The sequence below is a fragment of the Bos taurus genome, chromosome X (assembly GCF_002263795.3).
Source record: "Bos taurus isolate L1 Dominette 01449 registration number 42190680 breed Hereford chromosome X, ARS-UCD2.0, whole genome shotgun sequence".
Lineage (NCBI taxonomy): Eukaryota > Metazoa > Chordata > Mammalia > Artiodactyla > Bovidae > Bos > Bos taurus.
Genome location: NC_037357.1, coordinates 66,772,305 through 66,787,459, shown reverse-complemented (window position 1 = coordinate 66,787,459; position 15,155 = coordinate 66,772,305). Strand labels below are relative to the sequence as shown.

The following is a 15,155-nucleotide window of genomic DNA, read 5'->3' as shown; positions in this document are numbered from 1 at the left end:
GTAAAATGTAAACGTGTAAGCTTTTTCCAAGTCATTACTCTTATTACAATATTTTATAGCTCTATTTACATTATTAGTGACACAATAAAGGCAACATAGAGTGGAAAACTTGGATCTCTATTTACTTGTTACAATCAATAAACAATTTGAAAATTAAGGATTACACTTTAGGTTCTGAGTCTTATTTCTCATTGAGATCAATTTTCTATTATAGTTACTGAAGTGATGTGGCTTTGAAATAACTCAATATGTGAATAGATCCTGAATCAACAATAATGTCATTTAAAACAAGCTCTTCAATCAAAAGTGACCTTCTTTGTGTTAGTTTTAATGCTAATAAATAGTTTGAAAAATATAGTATTTGAAGAAGCAAAGGAACTAAAAAGAAGAATTAAAAAACATAAGCAACCTATGGAAACTACAATAACTTGAAAAATCTAAAATTGGGATAAAGACTCATTAGATTATTATAAAATTGCAGTGATTTAGATATGTTTTCCAATATTTGGAATTTTCATTTGCACTAGTAATTGAAATCAATATTGCACTGGGGAATATAAAAATTATTGTTTAATTTGTAATAAAGTTTTTGGCAATTATGAAAGGCATGGAATTAGGAATTCTCTTAACTTTCCATGTTCTACCACTGACCCACTGGTTTTTAAACTTGCATTTCTTTAATTAAAACAACTATGATAATGATATTTACCTCACAGTAATTGTGCCATGAGGGAGGGACTTTGGGAAGCAAAAAGATCTAATAAATATAGTAACAATTTTTGTGAGTTCTACAGAATGAGTATTATGGTTCTTAATTTTGTATTGTGAGGTCTCTGGCAGAACGAGAGAGCAAATATGGATCTTGTCACTATCTATACCCTAGTGAAATGGTAGGAAAATAGTAGGAAGAGAGAGAACATCTCTGGCTTAAGCATCTTCTGAGTGGGAGCAAGAGGACTCAGGGAAGAAGAGACTAAATAGTCTAATAGCTCAAAAAGGCAGAAAAGTACCCAGGTACTATCCATAATAGGAATTATAAGCAACTCAAGAAATATCATTTCAGTGACATTCCCTCTCAGAGAACATCGTCTCTAGCAGCTCGCCACTATATACCAAATATTACCATCTGAGAATTGCTCCTTTGTTTTACATCACTGCTTTTTCTAGAAGCCTCTGTGACAGTCATTATTGCATGAATGTATTCACAGAGGTTTTTAAACAGGCATGTATAAACATCTGGGAAATCTGGTAAAGCACACATTTCTAGACTCTACCTTAAGAGCTTCTAATTCAGTGTATCTGTCAAGGGGCATTGGAATCTTTCCAGGCAACCCAGGTAATTTTATGCTGCAGACTAGCATTTCATAAGCAGACATTAACAATTGAGAGTATATCATTTTCTTTATCTGCTTCATTTCTGGAGGAATGAGAGAAATAAAAGGCTCATTTTGATAGGAACATGGAAAGAGGTTCAGGACTGAGAGATACATTGGGGAAAAAATAATACACAGTTCAGGAGTATAAAAAGTAAAAGGGCCACAAACCACATAGGCTCTAATTCTGTGGAAATTACCACTGATAATTTGATAGGGATTGCATTTATATGGAAACACAAAAGATCACAAAAGCAATTTCGAGGAAGAAAAATGGTGCTGGAAGGATCAACTTCCCTGACTTCAGACTATATTACAAAGCTACAGTCATGAAAACAGTATGGTACTGGCACAAAAACAGAAATACAGGTCAATGGATCAAGACAGAAAGCCCAGAGATAAACCCATGAACCTATGATCACCTAATCTATGACAAAGGAGGCAAGAATATACAATGGAGAAAAAACAGCCTCTTCAATAAGTGGTGCTCAGAAAACCAAACAGGCACATGTTAAAAAATGAAACTAGAACACTCCCTAATACCATATGGAAAAATAAACTCAAAATGGTTAAAACTTAAATGTAAGGGCATAAACTGCAGAGGTTTATACCTCTTAGAAGAAAACATAGGCAGTACACTCCTTGACATAAATCACAGCAAGATCCTCTTTTATCCATCCCCTAAATTAATGGAAATAAAAACAAAAATTAAAAAAAATGGGACCTAATTAAACTTAAAAGCTTTTGCACAGCAAAGGAAGCCATAAACAAAACAAAAAGAACCCTCAGAATGAGAGAAAATATTGGCAAATGAAGCAACTGGCAAGGGATTAATCTCCAAAATATACAAACAGCTAATGCAGCTCAATATTAAAAAAAAAAAAAAAAAAACTCAATCATAAAATAAGCAGGAGATAGAAATAGTGCATCTGTGAATGCTCAGTCACTTCGGTCATTCATGTCCAATCTTTGTGACCTTATGGAATGTAGCCCATCAAACTCCTCTGTCCATGGGATTAACCTGCCAAGAATACTGAAGTGGGTTTCCATTTCCTCATCCAGGTAATCTTTCCTTCCTAGGGATCAAGCATACATCTCTTTTGGCTACTGTATTGCAGGTGGGTTCTTTACTACTGAGCCACTTGGGAAGCCCAGATCTAAATAGACATTTCTCCAAAGAAGACAAACAGGTGACCAAATAGCATAAGAAAAATGCTCACCATCACTCATTATTAGAGAAATGCAAATAAAAACTACAATGAGGTATCATGTAACACCAGTCAGAATGGATATCATCAAAAAATCTACAAACAATAAGTGCTGGAGAGGGTGTAGGGAAAAGGAACTCTCCTACACTGTTGGTGGGAATGTAAACTGACACAGCCACTACTGGGAACCATATGGAGGTTTCCCTAAAAACTAAAAATAGAACTGACATATGACCCAGAAACCCCACTATTAGGCATATATCAGGAGAAAACCATGATTCAAAATGACACATACACCCCAATGTTCATTGTAGCACTATTTACAATAGGCAGGACATGGAAGGGACCTAAATGCCCACTGTCAGATGAATGGATAAAGAAGATGTGGTACATATATACAAAGGAATATTAGCCATAATAAGAATGAAATTGGATCATTTGTAGAGACGTGGATGAACTAGAGTCTGTCATCCAGACTGAAGTAAGTCAGAAAGAGAAAAACAAATATCGTATATTAAGGTATATATGTGGAGTCTAGAAAAATGGTACAGATGAACCTATTTCCAGGGCAAGAACAGCCAAGCAAATGTAGAGAACGGACATGTGGACACAGAGGGGAAGGGGAGGGTAGAACAAATTGGGGGATTAAAATTGACATATATACACTACTATGTGTAAAACAGTGGGAAACTGCTATAAAGTACAGGAGCTCAGCACTCTGTGATGACCTAGGTGAGTGGAATGGGGGAGTGGAAGGGAAGTTCAAGAGGTATGGATATAAGTATATATATAGCTGATTCACTTCATTGTACAGTAGAAACTAAGAGAACATTGCAAAGCAATTATATAACAACAATAATAACAAAATACATGCACCCCGATGTTTATTGTAGCCCTATTTACAAAAGCTAGGACGTGGAAGCAACCTAAATGTCCATCAACAGAATAATATTACTGGGTCATAAAAAGAATGAAATAATGCCATTGGCAACAAAATGGATGTATGACCCAGAGATTGTCATACTGAGTGAAGTAAGTCATAATGAGAAAGATAAATATCATCAGTTCAGTTCAGTCGCTTAGTTGTGTCCAATTCTTTGTGAACCCATAGACTGCAGTATGCCAGACCTCCCTGTCCATCACCATCTTCCAGAGGAGTTTACTCAAATTCATGTCCATTGAGTCTGTAATGCTATCCAACCGTTTCATCCTCTGTCATCCCCTGCTCTTCCTGCCTTCAATCTTTCCCAGCATCAAGGGTCTTTTCAAATGAGTCAGATCTTCACATCAGGTGGCCAAAGTATTGGAGTTTCAGCTTTAGCATCAGTCTTTAGCATCATCCAATGAATATTCAGGACTGAGTTATTTTAGGATGACTGATTGGATCTCCTGGCAGTCCAAGGGACTCTCAACAGTCTTCTCCAACATCACAGTTCAAAAGCATCAACTCTTCAGGACTCAGCTTCCTTTATGGACCAACTCTCAAATCCATACATGACTACTGGAAAACCATAGCTATGACTATATGGACCTTTGCTGGGGGAGTAATGTCTCTGCTTTTATTTTTTTCTCTCTTTTTAATACAAATTTATTTATTTTAATTAGATGCTAATTACTTTACAATATTATACTGGTTTTGCCATACATTGACATGGATCCGCCACAGGTGTACATGTGTTCTCCATCCTGAAACACCCCCCCCCCCAACCTTCCTCCCCATCCCATCCCTCTGGGTCATCCCAGTGCACCAGCCCCGAGCATCCTGTATCATGCATCGAACCTGGACTGGCGATTGGTTTCACGTATGATAATACACGTTTCAATGCCATTCTCCCAAATCATATCACCTTTGCCCTATCCCACAGAGTCCAAAAGACTGTTCTATACATCTGTGTCTCTTTTGCTGTCTCACATACAGGGTTATCCTTACCATTTTTCTAAATTCCATATATATGTGTTATTATGCTGTATTGGGTTTTTTTTGGTGTGTGTGTTCATTTACTTTAATAATACTACATTTACCATGTTATCACCATGGAATGTAAATTCAGGTTAGACGAGAATTCACAAGTACAACAAAGCATTCTGTGATATACCAAAGTTTGTATAATGTCTGACCAAACCAGCTTGCTCATCAATGACTTCCATTGTAGGGATTTTATTTAGTTGATGATACTTTTGGAGAAAATAAACATACTGCACACATTTAAAAAGTGTTTTTCATTTACCTTTGCATTAGCACTTAAAATACATGTTTCAAAATAATTTAAAATTATTCTAATATAACAGCAGCAAAATATAATTCTGCAATTACTAAAGAGCTAAAAGGGATCCACAAGTTAAGTTACTCTCATGTTTATGATTCTAAAATAAATACTACTTCAAAGTGGCTCTGTTACCAGCTTTTTAGTTTTGGTTTAAAAACACACACAGACTTGCAGGGAGGTTTATAATGTTGTATTCCATGCACTGTTCTGAAAGGGTTCCTCAAGAGCCAACCAGCCCTTAAAATAGTTCTCAGTCCACAAGGCCGTCAGAAAGTTACATTAACTGGGGTAAATAGGATTCCTACATTACATCAAAAGCATATGATATTCTGCAGCAACTGGGAGCATTTTCAGGATTGGCATGTTGTCTTCTTTAGAACTAATTTCAACAGAAGAGTTTAAGAAGGTGGACAGGTACCACTATCAAGTGTATTTAAAAGTGACATGTTTCTTTTGTGCTGGTCTGACTCCCCTGAATGACCTAGCTAGTGAACTAGTCACCAGTAACTTGGTCACCAGGCAAATCAAGCCTGCAAGAAAGGAGGCCAATTTTCAAATTACCATGTTCTTGTCTGACCCAAACAATTTATTTTCAGCATAAACATATAACCTCAATATGAGATGTCTAACTAAAGCAAGCACCACCAAGACGACCAAGACAGCATCTCCTCTTCTAAGGTTTAGGTTTCCCCCAGAATTCTTGATACAGGGAATAGCCCATACCAAGAGTCATTGCTCCCACAACAAAGCCTTGGGCTGCCACACGCATGTGGATCAGGTGAACAGACATTTTAGTATGTCCCCTGCTCTTCAATCTATATAATCCATATGCAACAATTGCTGCAAAACCTGCCATTCCAACGGGGACAAATGGTGCCTCTCTAGCTTTTCGGATAAGTTTAGATCCCTGATCTTCATCATATGAAGAAAGAGAAATATCTGTGTCGCTTGACATAGTGATTGAAGACTCTTCAGACAACTTCAAGACGTTTCAGGTTCCTACCGTATTCTGTATTGGTGTTTTTATTTCTGACTTACTTCATCTGTATAATAGGCTCCAGTTTCATCTACCTCATTAGAACTGATTCAAATGTATTCTTTTTAATGGCTGAGTAATACTCCATTGTGTATATGTACCACAGCTTTCTTAATTCACCTGCTGATGAACATCTAGGTTATTTCCATGTCCTGGCTATTATAAACAGTGCTGCGATGAACATTGGGGTACATGTGTCTCTTTCAATTCTGGTTTCCTCGGTGTGTATGCCCAGCAGTGGGATTGCTGGGTTGTATGGCAGTTCTAGTTCTAGATTTTTAAGGAATCTCCACACTATTCTCCATAGTGGTTGTACTAGTTTGCATTCCCACCAACAGTGTAAGAGGGTTCCCTTTACTCCACACCCTCTCCAGCATTTATTGCTTGTAGGCTTTTGGATAGCAGCCATTCTGACTGGCCTGAAATGGTACCTCATTGTGGTTTTGATGTGCATTTCTCTGATAATGAGTAATGTTGAGCATCTTTTCATGTGTTTGTTAGCCATCTGTATCTCTTCTTTGGAGAAATTTCTGTTTAGATCGTTGGCCCATTTTTTGATTGGGTCATTTATTTTTCTGGAATTGCAGACTTCCTTGTATATTTTTTAGATTAATTCTTTGTCAGTTGTTTCATTTTCTATTTGGAGAAGGAAATGGCAACCCACTCCAGTGTTCTTGCCTGGAGAATCCCAGGGACGGGGGAGCCTGGTGGGCTGCCATCTATGGGGTTGCACAGAGTCATTTGCTATTATTTTCTCCCATTCTTTTTTTTTTTTTTACAGAAATGAACACATCTGTTTATTATTTCACTTCTTTTTTTTTCCTTTTTTTTCATTTTATTTTATTTTTAAACTTTACAATATTGTATTAGTTTTGCCAAATATCGAAATGAATCCACCACAGGTATACCCGCGTTCCCCATCCTGAACCCTCCTCCCTCCTCCCTCCCCTACCCTCCCTCTGGGTCGTCCCAGTGCACCAGCCCCAAGCATCCAGTACTGTGCATCGAACCTGGACTGGCGACTGTCTTTTTACCTTGCTTATAGTTTCCTTTGTTGTGCAGAAGCTTTTAATTTTAATTAGGCCCCATTTTTTTAATTTTTGCTTTTATTTCCAATATTCTGGGACGTTGGTCATAGAGGATCCTGCTGTGATTTATATCAGAGAGTGTTTTGCCTATGTTCTCCTCTAGGAGTTTTATAGTTTCTGGTCTTACATTTAGATCTTTAATCCATTTTGAGTTTATTACTGTGTATGGTGTGAGAAAGTGGTCTAGTTTCATTCTTTTAAAAGTCATTGCCAAGTTTTCCCAGCACCATTTGTTAAAGAGATTGTCTTTTCTCCATTGTATATTCTTGCCTCTTTTGTCAAAGATAAGGTGTCCATAGGCGCATGGATTTATCTCTAGGCTTTCTATTTTGTTCCATTGATTGATATTTCTGTCTTTGTGCCAGTACCATACTGTCTTGATGACTGTGGCTTTGTATAGAGCCTGAAGTGAGGCAGGTTGATTCCTCCAGTTCCATTCTTCTTTCTCAAGATCGCTTTGGCTATGTGAGGTTTTTTGTATTTCTATACAAATTCGACTCTTTGTGACCCCATGGACTGTAGCCTACCAGGCTCCTCTGTCCATGGGATTTTCCAGGCAATAGTACTGGAGTGGATTGTCATTTCCTTCTCCAGGGGATCTTCCCAACCCAGGGATCGAACCTGGGTCTCCTGCATTGTAGACAGAGGCTTTACCATCTGAGCCACCAGGGAAGTCTTGTATTTCTGTACAAATTGTGAAATTATTTGTTCTAGCTCTGTGAAAAATACCATTGGTAGCTTGATAGGGATTGCATTGAATCTATAGATTGCTTTCGGGAGTATACTCATTTTCACTATATTGATTCTTCCAAACCATGAACACGGTATATTTCTCCATCTATTAGTGTCCTCTTCGATTTATTTCACCAGTGTTTCATAGTTTTATATGTATAGGACTTTTGTTTCTTTAGGTAATATATTCCTGAGTATTTTAGTCTTTTCCTTGCAACAGTGAATGGAATTGTTTCCTTAATTTCTCTTTCTGTTTTCTCATTGTTAGTGTATAGGAATGCAAGGGATTTCTGTGTGTTGATGTTATATCCTGCAACTTTACTATATTAATTGATTAGCTCTAGTAATTTTCTGGTGGAGTCTTTCAGTTCAGTTCAGTTCAGTTCAGTTCAGTTGCTCAGTCGTGTCCGACTCTTTGCGACCCCATGAACTGCAGTATGCCAGGCCTCCCTGTCCATCACCAACTCCCAGAGTTCACTCAAACTCACATCCATTGAGTCGGTGATGCCATCCAGCCATCTCATCCTCTGTCGTCCCCTTCTCCTTCTGCCCCAAATCCCTCACAGCATCAGAGTCTTTTCCAATGAGTCAACTCTTCACATGAGGTGGCCAAAGTACTGGAGTTTCAGCTTTAGCACCATTCCTTCCAAAGAAATCCCAGGGCTGATCTCCTTCAGAATGGACTGGTTGGATCTCCTTGCAGTCCAAGGGACTCTCAAGAGTCTTCTCCAACACCACAGTTCAAAAGCATCAATTCTTCGGCCCTCAGCTTTCTTCACAGTCCAACTGTCACATCCATATATGACTACTGGAAAAACCATAGCCTTGACTAGATGGACCTTTGTTGGCAAAGTAATGTCTCTGCTTTTGAATATGATATCTAGGTTGGTCGTAACTTTCCTTCCAAGGAGTAAGCGTCTTTTTATTTAAGGTTTTCTATGTAGAAGATCATGTTGTCTGCAAACAGTGAGAGTTTTACTTCTTCTTTTCCAAAATGGGTTCTTTTTATTTCTTTTTCAGCTCTGATTGCTGTGGCTAAAACTTCCAAAACTATGTTGAATAGTAGTGGTGAGAGTGGGCACCCTTGTCTTGTTCCTCACTTTAGGGGAAATGCTTTCATTTTTTCACCATTGAGGATAGTGTTTGCTGTTGGTTTGTCATATATACCTTTTATTATGTTGAAATATGTTGCTTCTATTCCTGCTTTCTGGAGGTTTTTTTTTTTTTTTATCATAAATGGATGTTGAATTTTGTCAAAGGCTTTCTTTGCGTCTATTGAGGTAATCATATGTTTTTATTTTTCAATTTGTTAATATGGTGTATTACATTGACTGATTTGCAGATATTGAAGAATTCTTGCATCCCTGGGATAAAGCCCACTTGGTCATGATGTATGATCTTTTTAATGTGTTGTTGGATTCTGTTTGCCTGAATTTTGTTAAAGATTTTTTCATCTATATTCATCAGTGATATTGGCCTGAAGTTTTCTTTTTTTGTGGCATCTTTGTCAGGTTTTGGTATTAGGGTGATGTTGGCCTCATGGAATGAGTTTGGAAGTTTACCTTCCTCTGCAATTTTCTGGAAGAGCTTGAGTAGTATAGGTGTTAGCTCTTTTTTAAATTTTTGGTAGAATTCAGCTGTGAAACCATCTAGACATGGGCTTTTGTTTGCTGGAAGATTTCTGATTATAGTTTCAATTTCCGCGCTTGTGATGTGTCTTTTAAGATTTTCTATTTCTTCCTGGTTCAGTTTCGAAAAGTTGTACTTTTCTAAGAATCTGTCCATTTCGTCCATATTGTCCATTTTATTGGCATATAGTTGCTGATAGTAGTCTCTTATGATCCTTTGTATTTCTGTGTTGTCTGCTGTGATCTCTCCATTTTCATTTCTAATTTTATTGATTTGATTTTTCTCCCTTTGTTTCTTGATGAGTCTGGCTAATGGTTTATCAGTTTTATGTATCATCTCAAAGAACCAGGTTTGGCTTTGTTAATTTTTGCTATGATCTCTTTTGTTTCTTTTGCATTTATTTCTGCCATAATTTTTAAGATTTCTTTCCTTCCACTAACCCAGGGATTCTTCATTTCTTCTTTTCTAGTTGCTTTAGGTGTAGAGTTAGGTTATTTATTTGAATTTTTTGTTGTTGTTTTTTCTTGAGGTATGCTTGAATTGCTATGAACCTTTCCCTTAGCACTGTTTTTTACAGTGTCCCACAGGTTTTTGGGTTGTTGTGTTTTCATTTTCATTCGTTTCTATGCATATTTTGATTTCTTTTTTGATTTATTCTGTGATTTGTTGGTTATTCAGCAGCATGTTTTTCAGCCTCCATATGTTGGAATTTTTAATAGTTTTTCTCCTGTAATTGAGATCTAATGTTACTGCACTGTGGTCAGAAAGGATGCTTGGAATGATTTCAATTTTTTTTTTTTTTTAATTTACCAAGGCTAGATTTATGGCCCAGGATGTGATCTATTATGGAAAACCTTCCGTGTGTGTTTGAGAAAAAGGTGACATTTATTGTTTTGGGGTGAAATATCCTATAGATATCAATTAGGTCTAACTTTTCTATTGTATCATTTAAAGTTTGTGTTTCCTTGTTAATTTATTGTTTAGTTGATCTGTCCATAGGTGTGAGTGAGGTATTGAAGTCTCCCACTATTATTGTGTTATTATTAATTTCCCTTTTCATACTTGTTAGCATTTGTCTTACATATTGTGGTGCTCCTATGTTGGGTACATATATTTATAATTGTTATATGTTCTTCTTGGATTGATCCTTTGATCATTATGTAGTGTCCTTCTTTTTTTTTATAGCCTTTATTTTAAAGTCTATTTTATCAGATATGAGATTTGCTACTCCTGCTTTCTTTTGGTCTCTATTTGCCTGGAACATCTTTTTCCAGCCCTTCACTTTCAGTCTGTACGTGTCCCTTGTTATTTGTTTATTTTTTTTTCCCTTGCTGCTTTTAATATTTGTTCCTTGTGTTTGATCTTTGTTAATTTGATTAATATGTGTCTTGGGGTGTTTCACCTTGGGTTTGTCCTGTTTTGGACTCTCTGTGTTTCTTGGACTTGGGTGATTATTTCCTTCCCCATTTTAGGGAAGTTTTCAACTATTATTTCCTCAAGTATTTTCTCATGGTCTTTCTTTTTGTCTTCTTCTTCTGGGACTCCTATGATTCGAATGTTGGGGCGTTTACCATTGTCCCAGAAGTCTCTGACGTTGTCCTCATTTCTTTTAATTCGTTTTTCTTTTTTCCTCACTGTTTCATTTATTTCTACCATTCTATCTTCTACCTCACTTATCCTATCTTCTGCCTCTGTTATTCTACTGTTGGTTCCCTACAGAGTGTTTTTGATCTCATTTGTTGCATTATTCAGTATATATTGACTTTTTTATTTCTTCTAGGTTCTTGTTAAACCTTTCTTGCATCTTCTCAGTTCTTGTCTCCAGGCTATTTATCTGTAACTCCATTTTGTTTTCAAGGTTTTGGATCATTTTCACTATCATTATTCAGAATTCTTTATCAGGTAGTTTCCCTATCTCTTCCTCTTTTGTTTGGTTTGGTGGGCATTTATCCCACTCCTTTACCTGCTGGGTATTTCTCTGCCTTTTCATTTTGTTTATATTGCTGTGTTTGGGGTGGCCTTTCCGTATTCTGGCAGTTTGTGGAGTTCTCTTTATTGTGGAGTTTCTTCACTGTGGGTGGGGTTGGACTGGTGGCTTGTCAAGGTTTCCTGGTTAGGGAAGCTTGTGTCATTGTTCTGGTGGGTGGAGCTGGATTTCTTCTCTCTGCAGTGCAATGAAGTGTCCAGCAATGAGTTATGAGATGTCAATGGGTTTGGAGTACCTTTGGGCAGCCTGTATATTCAAGCTCAGGGCTGTGTTCCTGTGTTGCTGCAGAATTTGTATGGTATGTCTTGCTCTGGAGCTTGTTGGCCCTTGGTTGGTGCTTGGTTTCAGTGTAGGTATGGAGGCGTTTGTTGAGCTCTTCTTGATTAATATTCCTTGGAGTCAGGAGTTCTCTGGTGTTCTCAGGATTTGGACTTAAGCCTCCTGCCTCTGGTTTTCAGTCTTATTTCTACAGTATCCTCAAGACTTCACCATCTATACAGCATCAATGATAAAACATCTAGGTTAAAGATGAAAAGTTTCTCCACAGTGAGGGACACCCAGAGAGGTTCACAGAGTTACATGGAGAAGAGAAGAGGAAGGACAGAGATGGAGTTGGTCAGGAGGAGAAGAGGTGAAATCAAAAGAGGAAAGAGCAAGCTATCCAGGAAGCTATCACTTCCTTATGTGCTCTCCACAGTCTGGACTGCTCAGAGATGTTCATGGAGTTATACAGAGAAGAAAAGAGGGAGGAAGGAGACAGAGGTTGCCAGGAGGATAAAGGGGGGAATTAAAAGGAGAGAGACAGATCCAGCCAGTAATAAGTTCCCTAAGTGTTTTCCACCATCTGGAACACACACAGAGATTCAGAGTTGGGTAGAGAAGAAAGGGTCGGGGGGTGGGGGGGTGGGGAAGGGGGAAGGAGATAGAGTCCAAAGGGGTGAAAGCAGTCAAGCCAGTAATCTCACTCCCAAGTAAAAATGAGTACTGAAGATTGGGTTTGGATTCTCAAAAATACAATATTAAGAAAAAAACAAAGTCACAAAAATTATAAAATATATATATATGAAGTTTGCTATAAAAATAGGGTATTTTTTTTTCAAAGTAATAGTAGGTTATAAAAATGAAAGTTAAAGGAGTAATAAAGGACTAAAAATTTTAAAAATTAATTTAAAAACTGATAATAGTAAAAATCTATCTAGGACTTTCTCTGGTGTTGTTGTGGACAGTGTGGGGTCAGTTCATTTTCAGTTCCTTGATCCGGCTTATACTTCTCAAGATCTATAGGCCCCTTCCTAGGTAGTAGGTGCTAACTACAGGGTTTTAATCTATTGCACCTGTCACTTCCAAGGCGATTCCCTCTGTTTGTTTTAGCTTCTTGTGTTTGCTGGTCTCTTCAGTGTCTAATTTCTGCCCTGATACAAGGGGGCAGTGGTGGACACTTTTTTAGGCTCACTTGTTCAGTCGTGCTGTGGGGAGGGAGAAACATTGCAAACAAATAACACTGGCATGTGCTCACAGTGTCTTGGCCACACTGGGTTTGCCCCCGCTCACGGCGTGTGTGCCTTCCGTGTCTACACTTCTTATGCTCTAGGTTGCTGTGCCAGGAACTGTCTGAGGCTGGCCCTGGGCTCTATGCACTTCCCAGTTCTAAGCCGCTCAAGCTCAGATTCTCGGGTACTCCACAAAGGTGCAGACTTGGTTGGGCCTGCATTTAGTGCCCTTCCCAAGTCTGAGCAGCTCAGGTGACCAGTTGCTTGCCGAGCGCGGTCGCTGCGACTTATCACCTGCCCCGTCCCTGCCGCTCAGTTTTATGGATGTACAAGCAGTTCACGTGTTCTTGCCTGGAGAGTCCCAGGGACGGGGGAGCCTGGTGGGCTGCCATCTATGGGGTTGCACAGAGTCGGACATGACTGAAGCGACTTAGCAGTAGCACCAAGCAGTTCACGTTCTCAGGTGTGCCGTGTGTCTCTTCTGGGGAGCTGATCTCTGGCTGCAACCCTCCTGGCAGATGTCGACTATCCAGAATCCCAAGAAGTCTTGGTTAGCGACGAAGCCTGCTTACAGTTTGGTAGATGATGCCTTTCTGGGGCTGTGATTGCCCCCTTCTGGCTCTGGCAGCCCTTATCTGTGTGTCTCTAGCAGGGGATGGGTCGGTTCGCAGCCGGCTAGCTCTGCTCAGTCCTTTGTTCTGTGAGCGGGCCTGGTGTTGTCTTAGGTTAGGGCTTTTCATGTGGTAGCTATCCCACAGTCTGGTTTGCTATCTCAAGTTAGTTCCCTCAGATTGTCCTGGGGGCATTCAGGCCTGGTCCTTACTCTAAGCAATGCAGCCCGCACCTCCCTGCCTAGCCCCTGCTTGCTAGCAGTGGATGTGGGAGTCTGCACTGCTTCTCCACTGGGAGTTACCGTTGGGCATGTAATCTGTGGATTTTAATTATTTATTTATTTTTCCTCCAAGTTATGTTGCCCTCTGAGGTTCCAAGGCTCGCCACAGACTCGGCAGTGAGAGTGTTTGCTGTTGTTTGGAAACTTTTCTCTTTTTTAAGACTCTCTTCCTGAGAGAGATCTCTGTCTCTACCTCTTTTGTCTCTCTTTTTATCTTTTATATTTTTTTGTACCTCTTTTCAAAGACAATGGGCTGCTTTTCTGGGTGCCTGATGTCCTCTTACAGCATCAGAAGTTGTTTTGTGGAATTTACTCAGCGTTCAAATATTCTTGATTAATTTGTAGGGGAGAAGGTTGTCTCCCATTCCTATTCCTCTGCCATCTTAAGACCACCCCCTCTCTGCTTTTTAATATGCTCTCTAGATTGGTCATAGCTTTTCTTCCAAGGAGCAAGTGTCTTAATTTCTTGGCTTCAGTGACCATCTGCAGTGATTTTGGAGCCCCCCCAAAATAAAGTTAGCCACTGTTTCCACTGTTTCCCCGTCTATTTGCCATGAAGCAATGGACCCAGATGCCATGATCTTAGTTTTCTGAATGTTGGGTTTTAAGCCAAATTTTTAACACTCCTCTTTCACCTTCATCACAAGGTTCTTTAGTTCTTCTTCACTTTCTGCCATAAAGGTGGTATCATCTGCATATCTGAGTTTATTGATTTTTCTCCTAGCAAACTTGATTCCAGTTTGTGCTTCAGTGAGCCCAGCATTTTGCATGATGTACTCTGCTATGAGTTAAATAAGCTGGATGACAATATACAGGCTTGATGTGCTCCTTTCCCAATTAGGAACCAGTCTGTTGTTCCACGTTCAGTTCTACCTGTTGCTAGTTGACCTGCATATAGATTTCTCAAGAGGCAGGTCAGGTGGTCTGGTATTCCCATCTCTTTAGAATTTCCCACAGTTTGTTGTGATCCACACAGTCAAAGGCTTTGGCATAGTCAATAAAGTAGAAATAGATGTTTTTCTGGAACTCTCTTGCTTTTTTTTATGATCCAATGGATGTTGGCAACTTGATCTCTGGTTCCTGTGCCTTTTCTAAATTCAGCTTGAACATCTGGAAGTTCTTGGTTCATGTACTGTTGAAGCCTGGCTTGGAGAATTTTGAGCATTACTAGCGTGTGAGATGAGTGCAATTGTGTGGTAGTTTGAGCATTCTTTGGCATCGCCTTTCTTTGGAATTGGAATGAAAACTGACCTTTTCCAGTCCTGTGGCCACTGATGAGCTTTCCAAATTTGCTGGCATATTGAGTGCAGCACTTTCACAGCATCATCTTTTAGGATTAGAAATAGCTCAACTGGAATTCCATCACCTCCACTAGCTTTGCTCATAGTGATGCATCCTAAGGCCCACTTGACTTCAAATCCCAGGATGTCTGGCTCTAGGTGAGACATTGTAC

The 15,155-nt window shown here is 39.0% G+C and overlaps 1 protein-coding gene across 1 annotated transcript; it reads right to left on the bottom strand.

The window, feature by feature from the left end:
- Nucleotides 1-5,424: 5,424 nt before the first annotated feature.
- Nucleotides 5,425-5,855, bottom strand: LOC786015 (HIG1 hypoxia inducible domain family, member 1A- like). The gene has a single exon (XM_005227947.5). The coding sequence runs from the start codon at nucleotides 5,801-5,803 to the stop codon at nucleotides 5,522-5,524; it is 282 nt and encodes a 93-aa protein (XP_005228004.1). The 5' UTR covers nucleotides 5,804-5,855; the 3' UTR covers nucleotides 5,425-5,521.
- Between the last annotated feature and the right edge of the window lie 9,300 nt (nucleotides 5,856-15,155).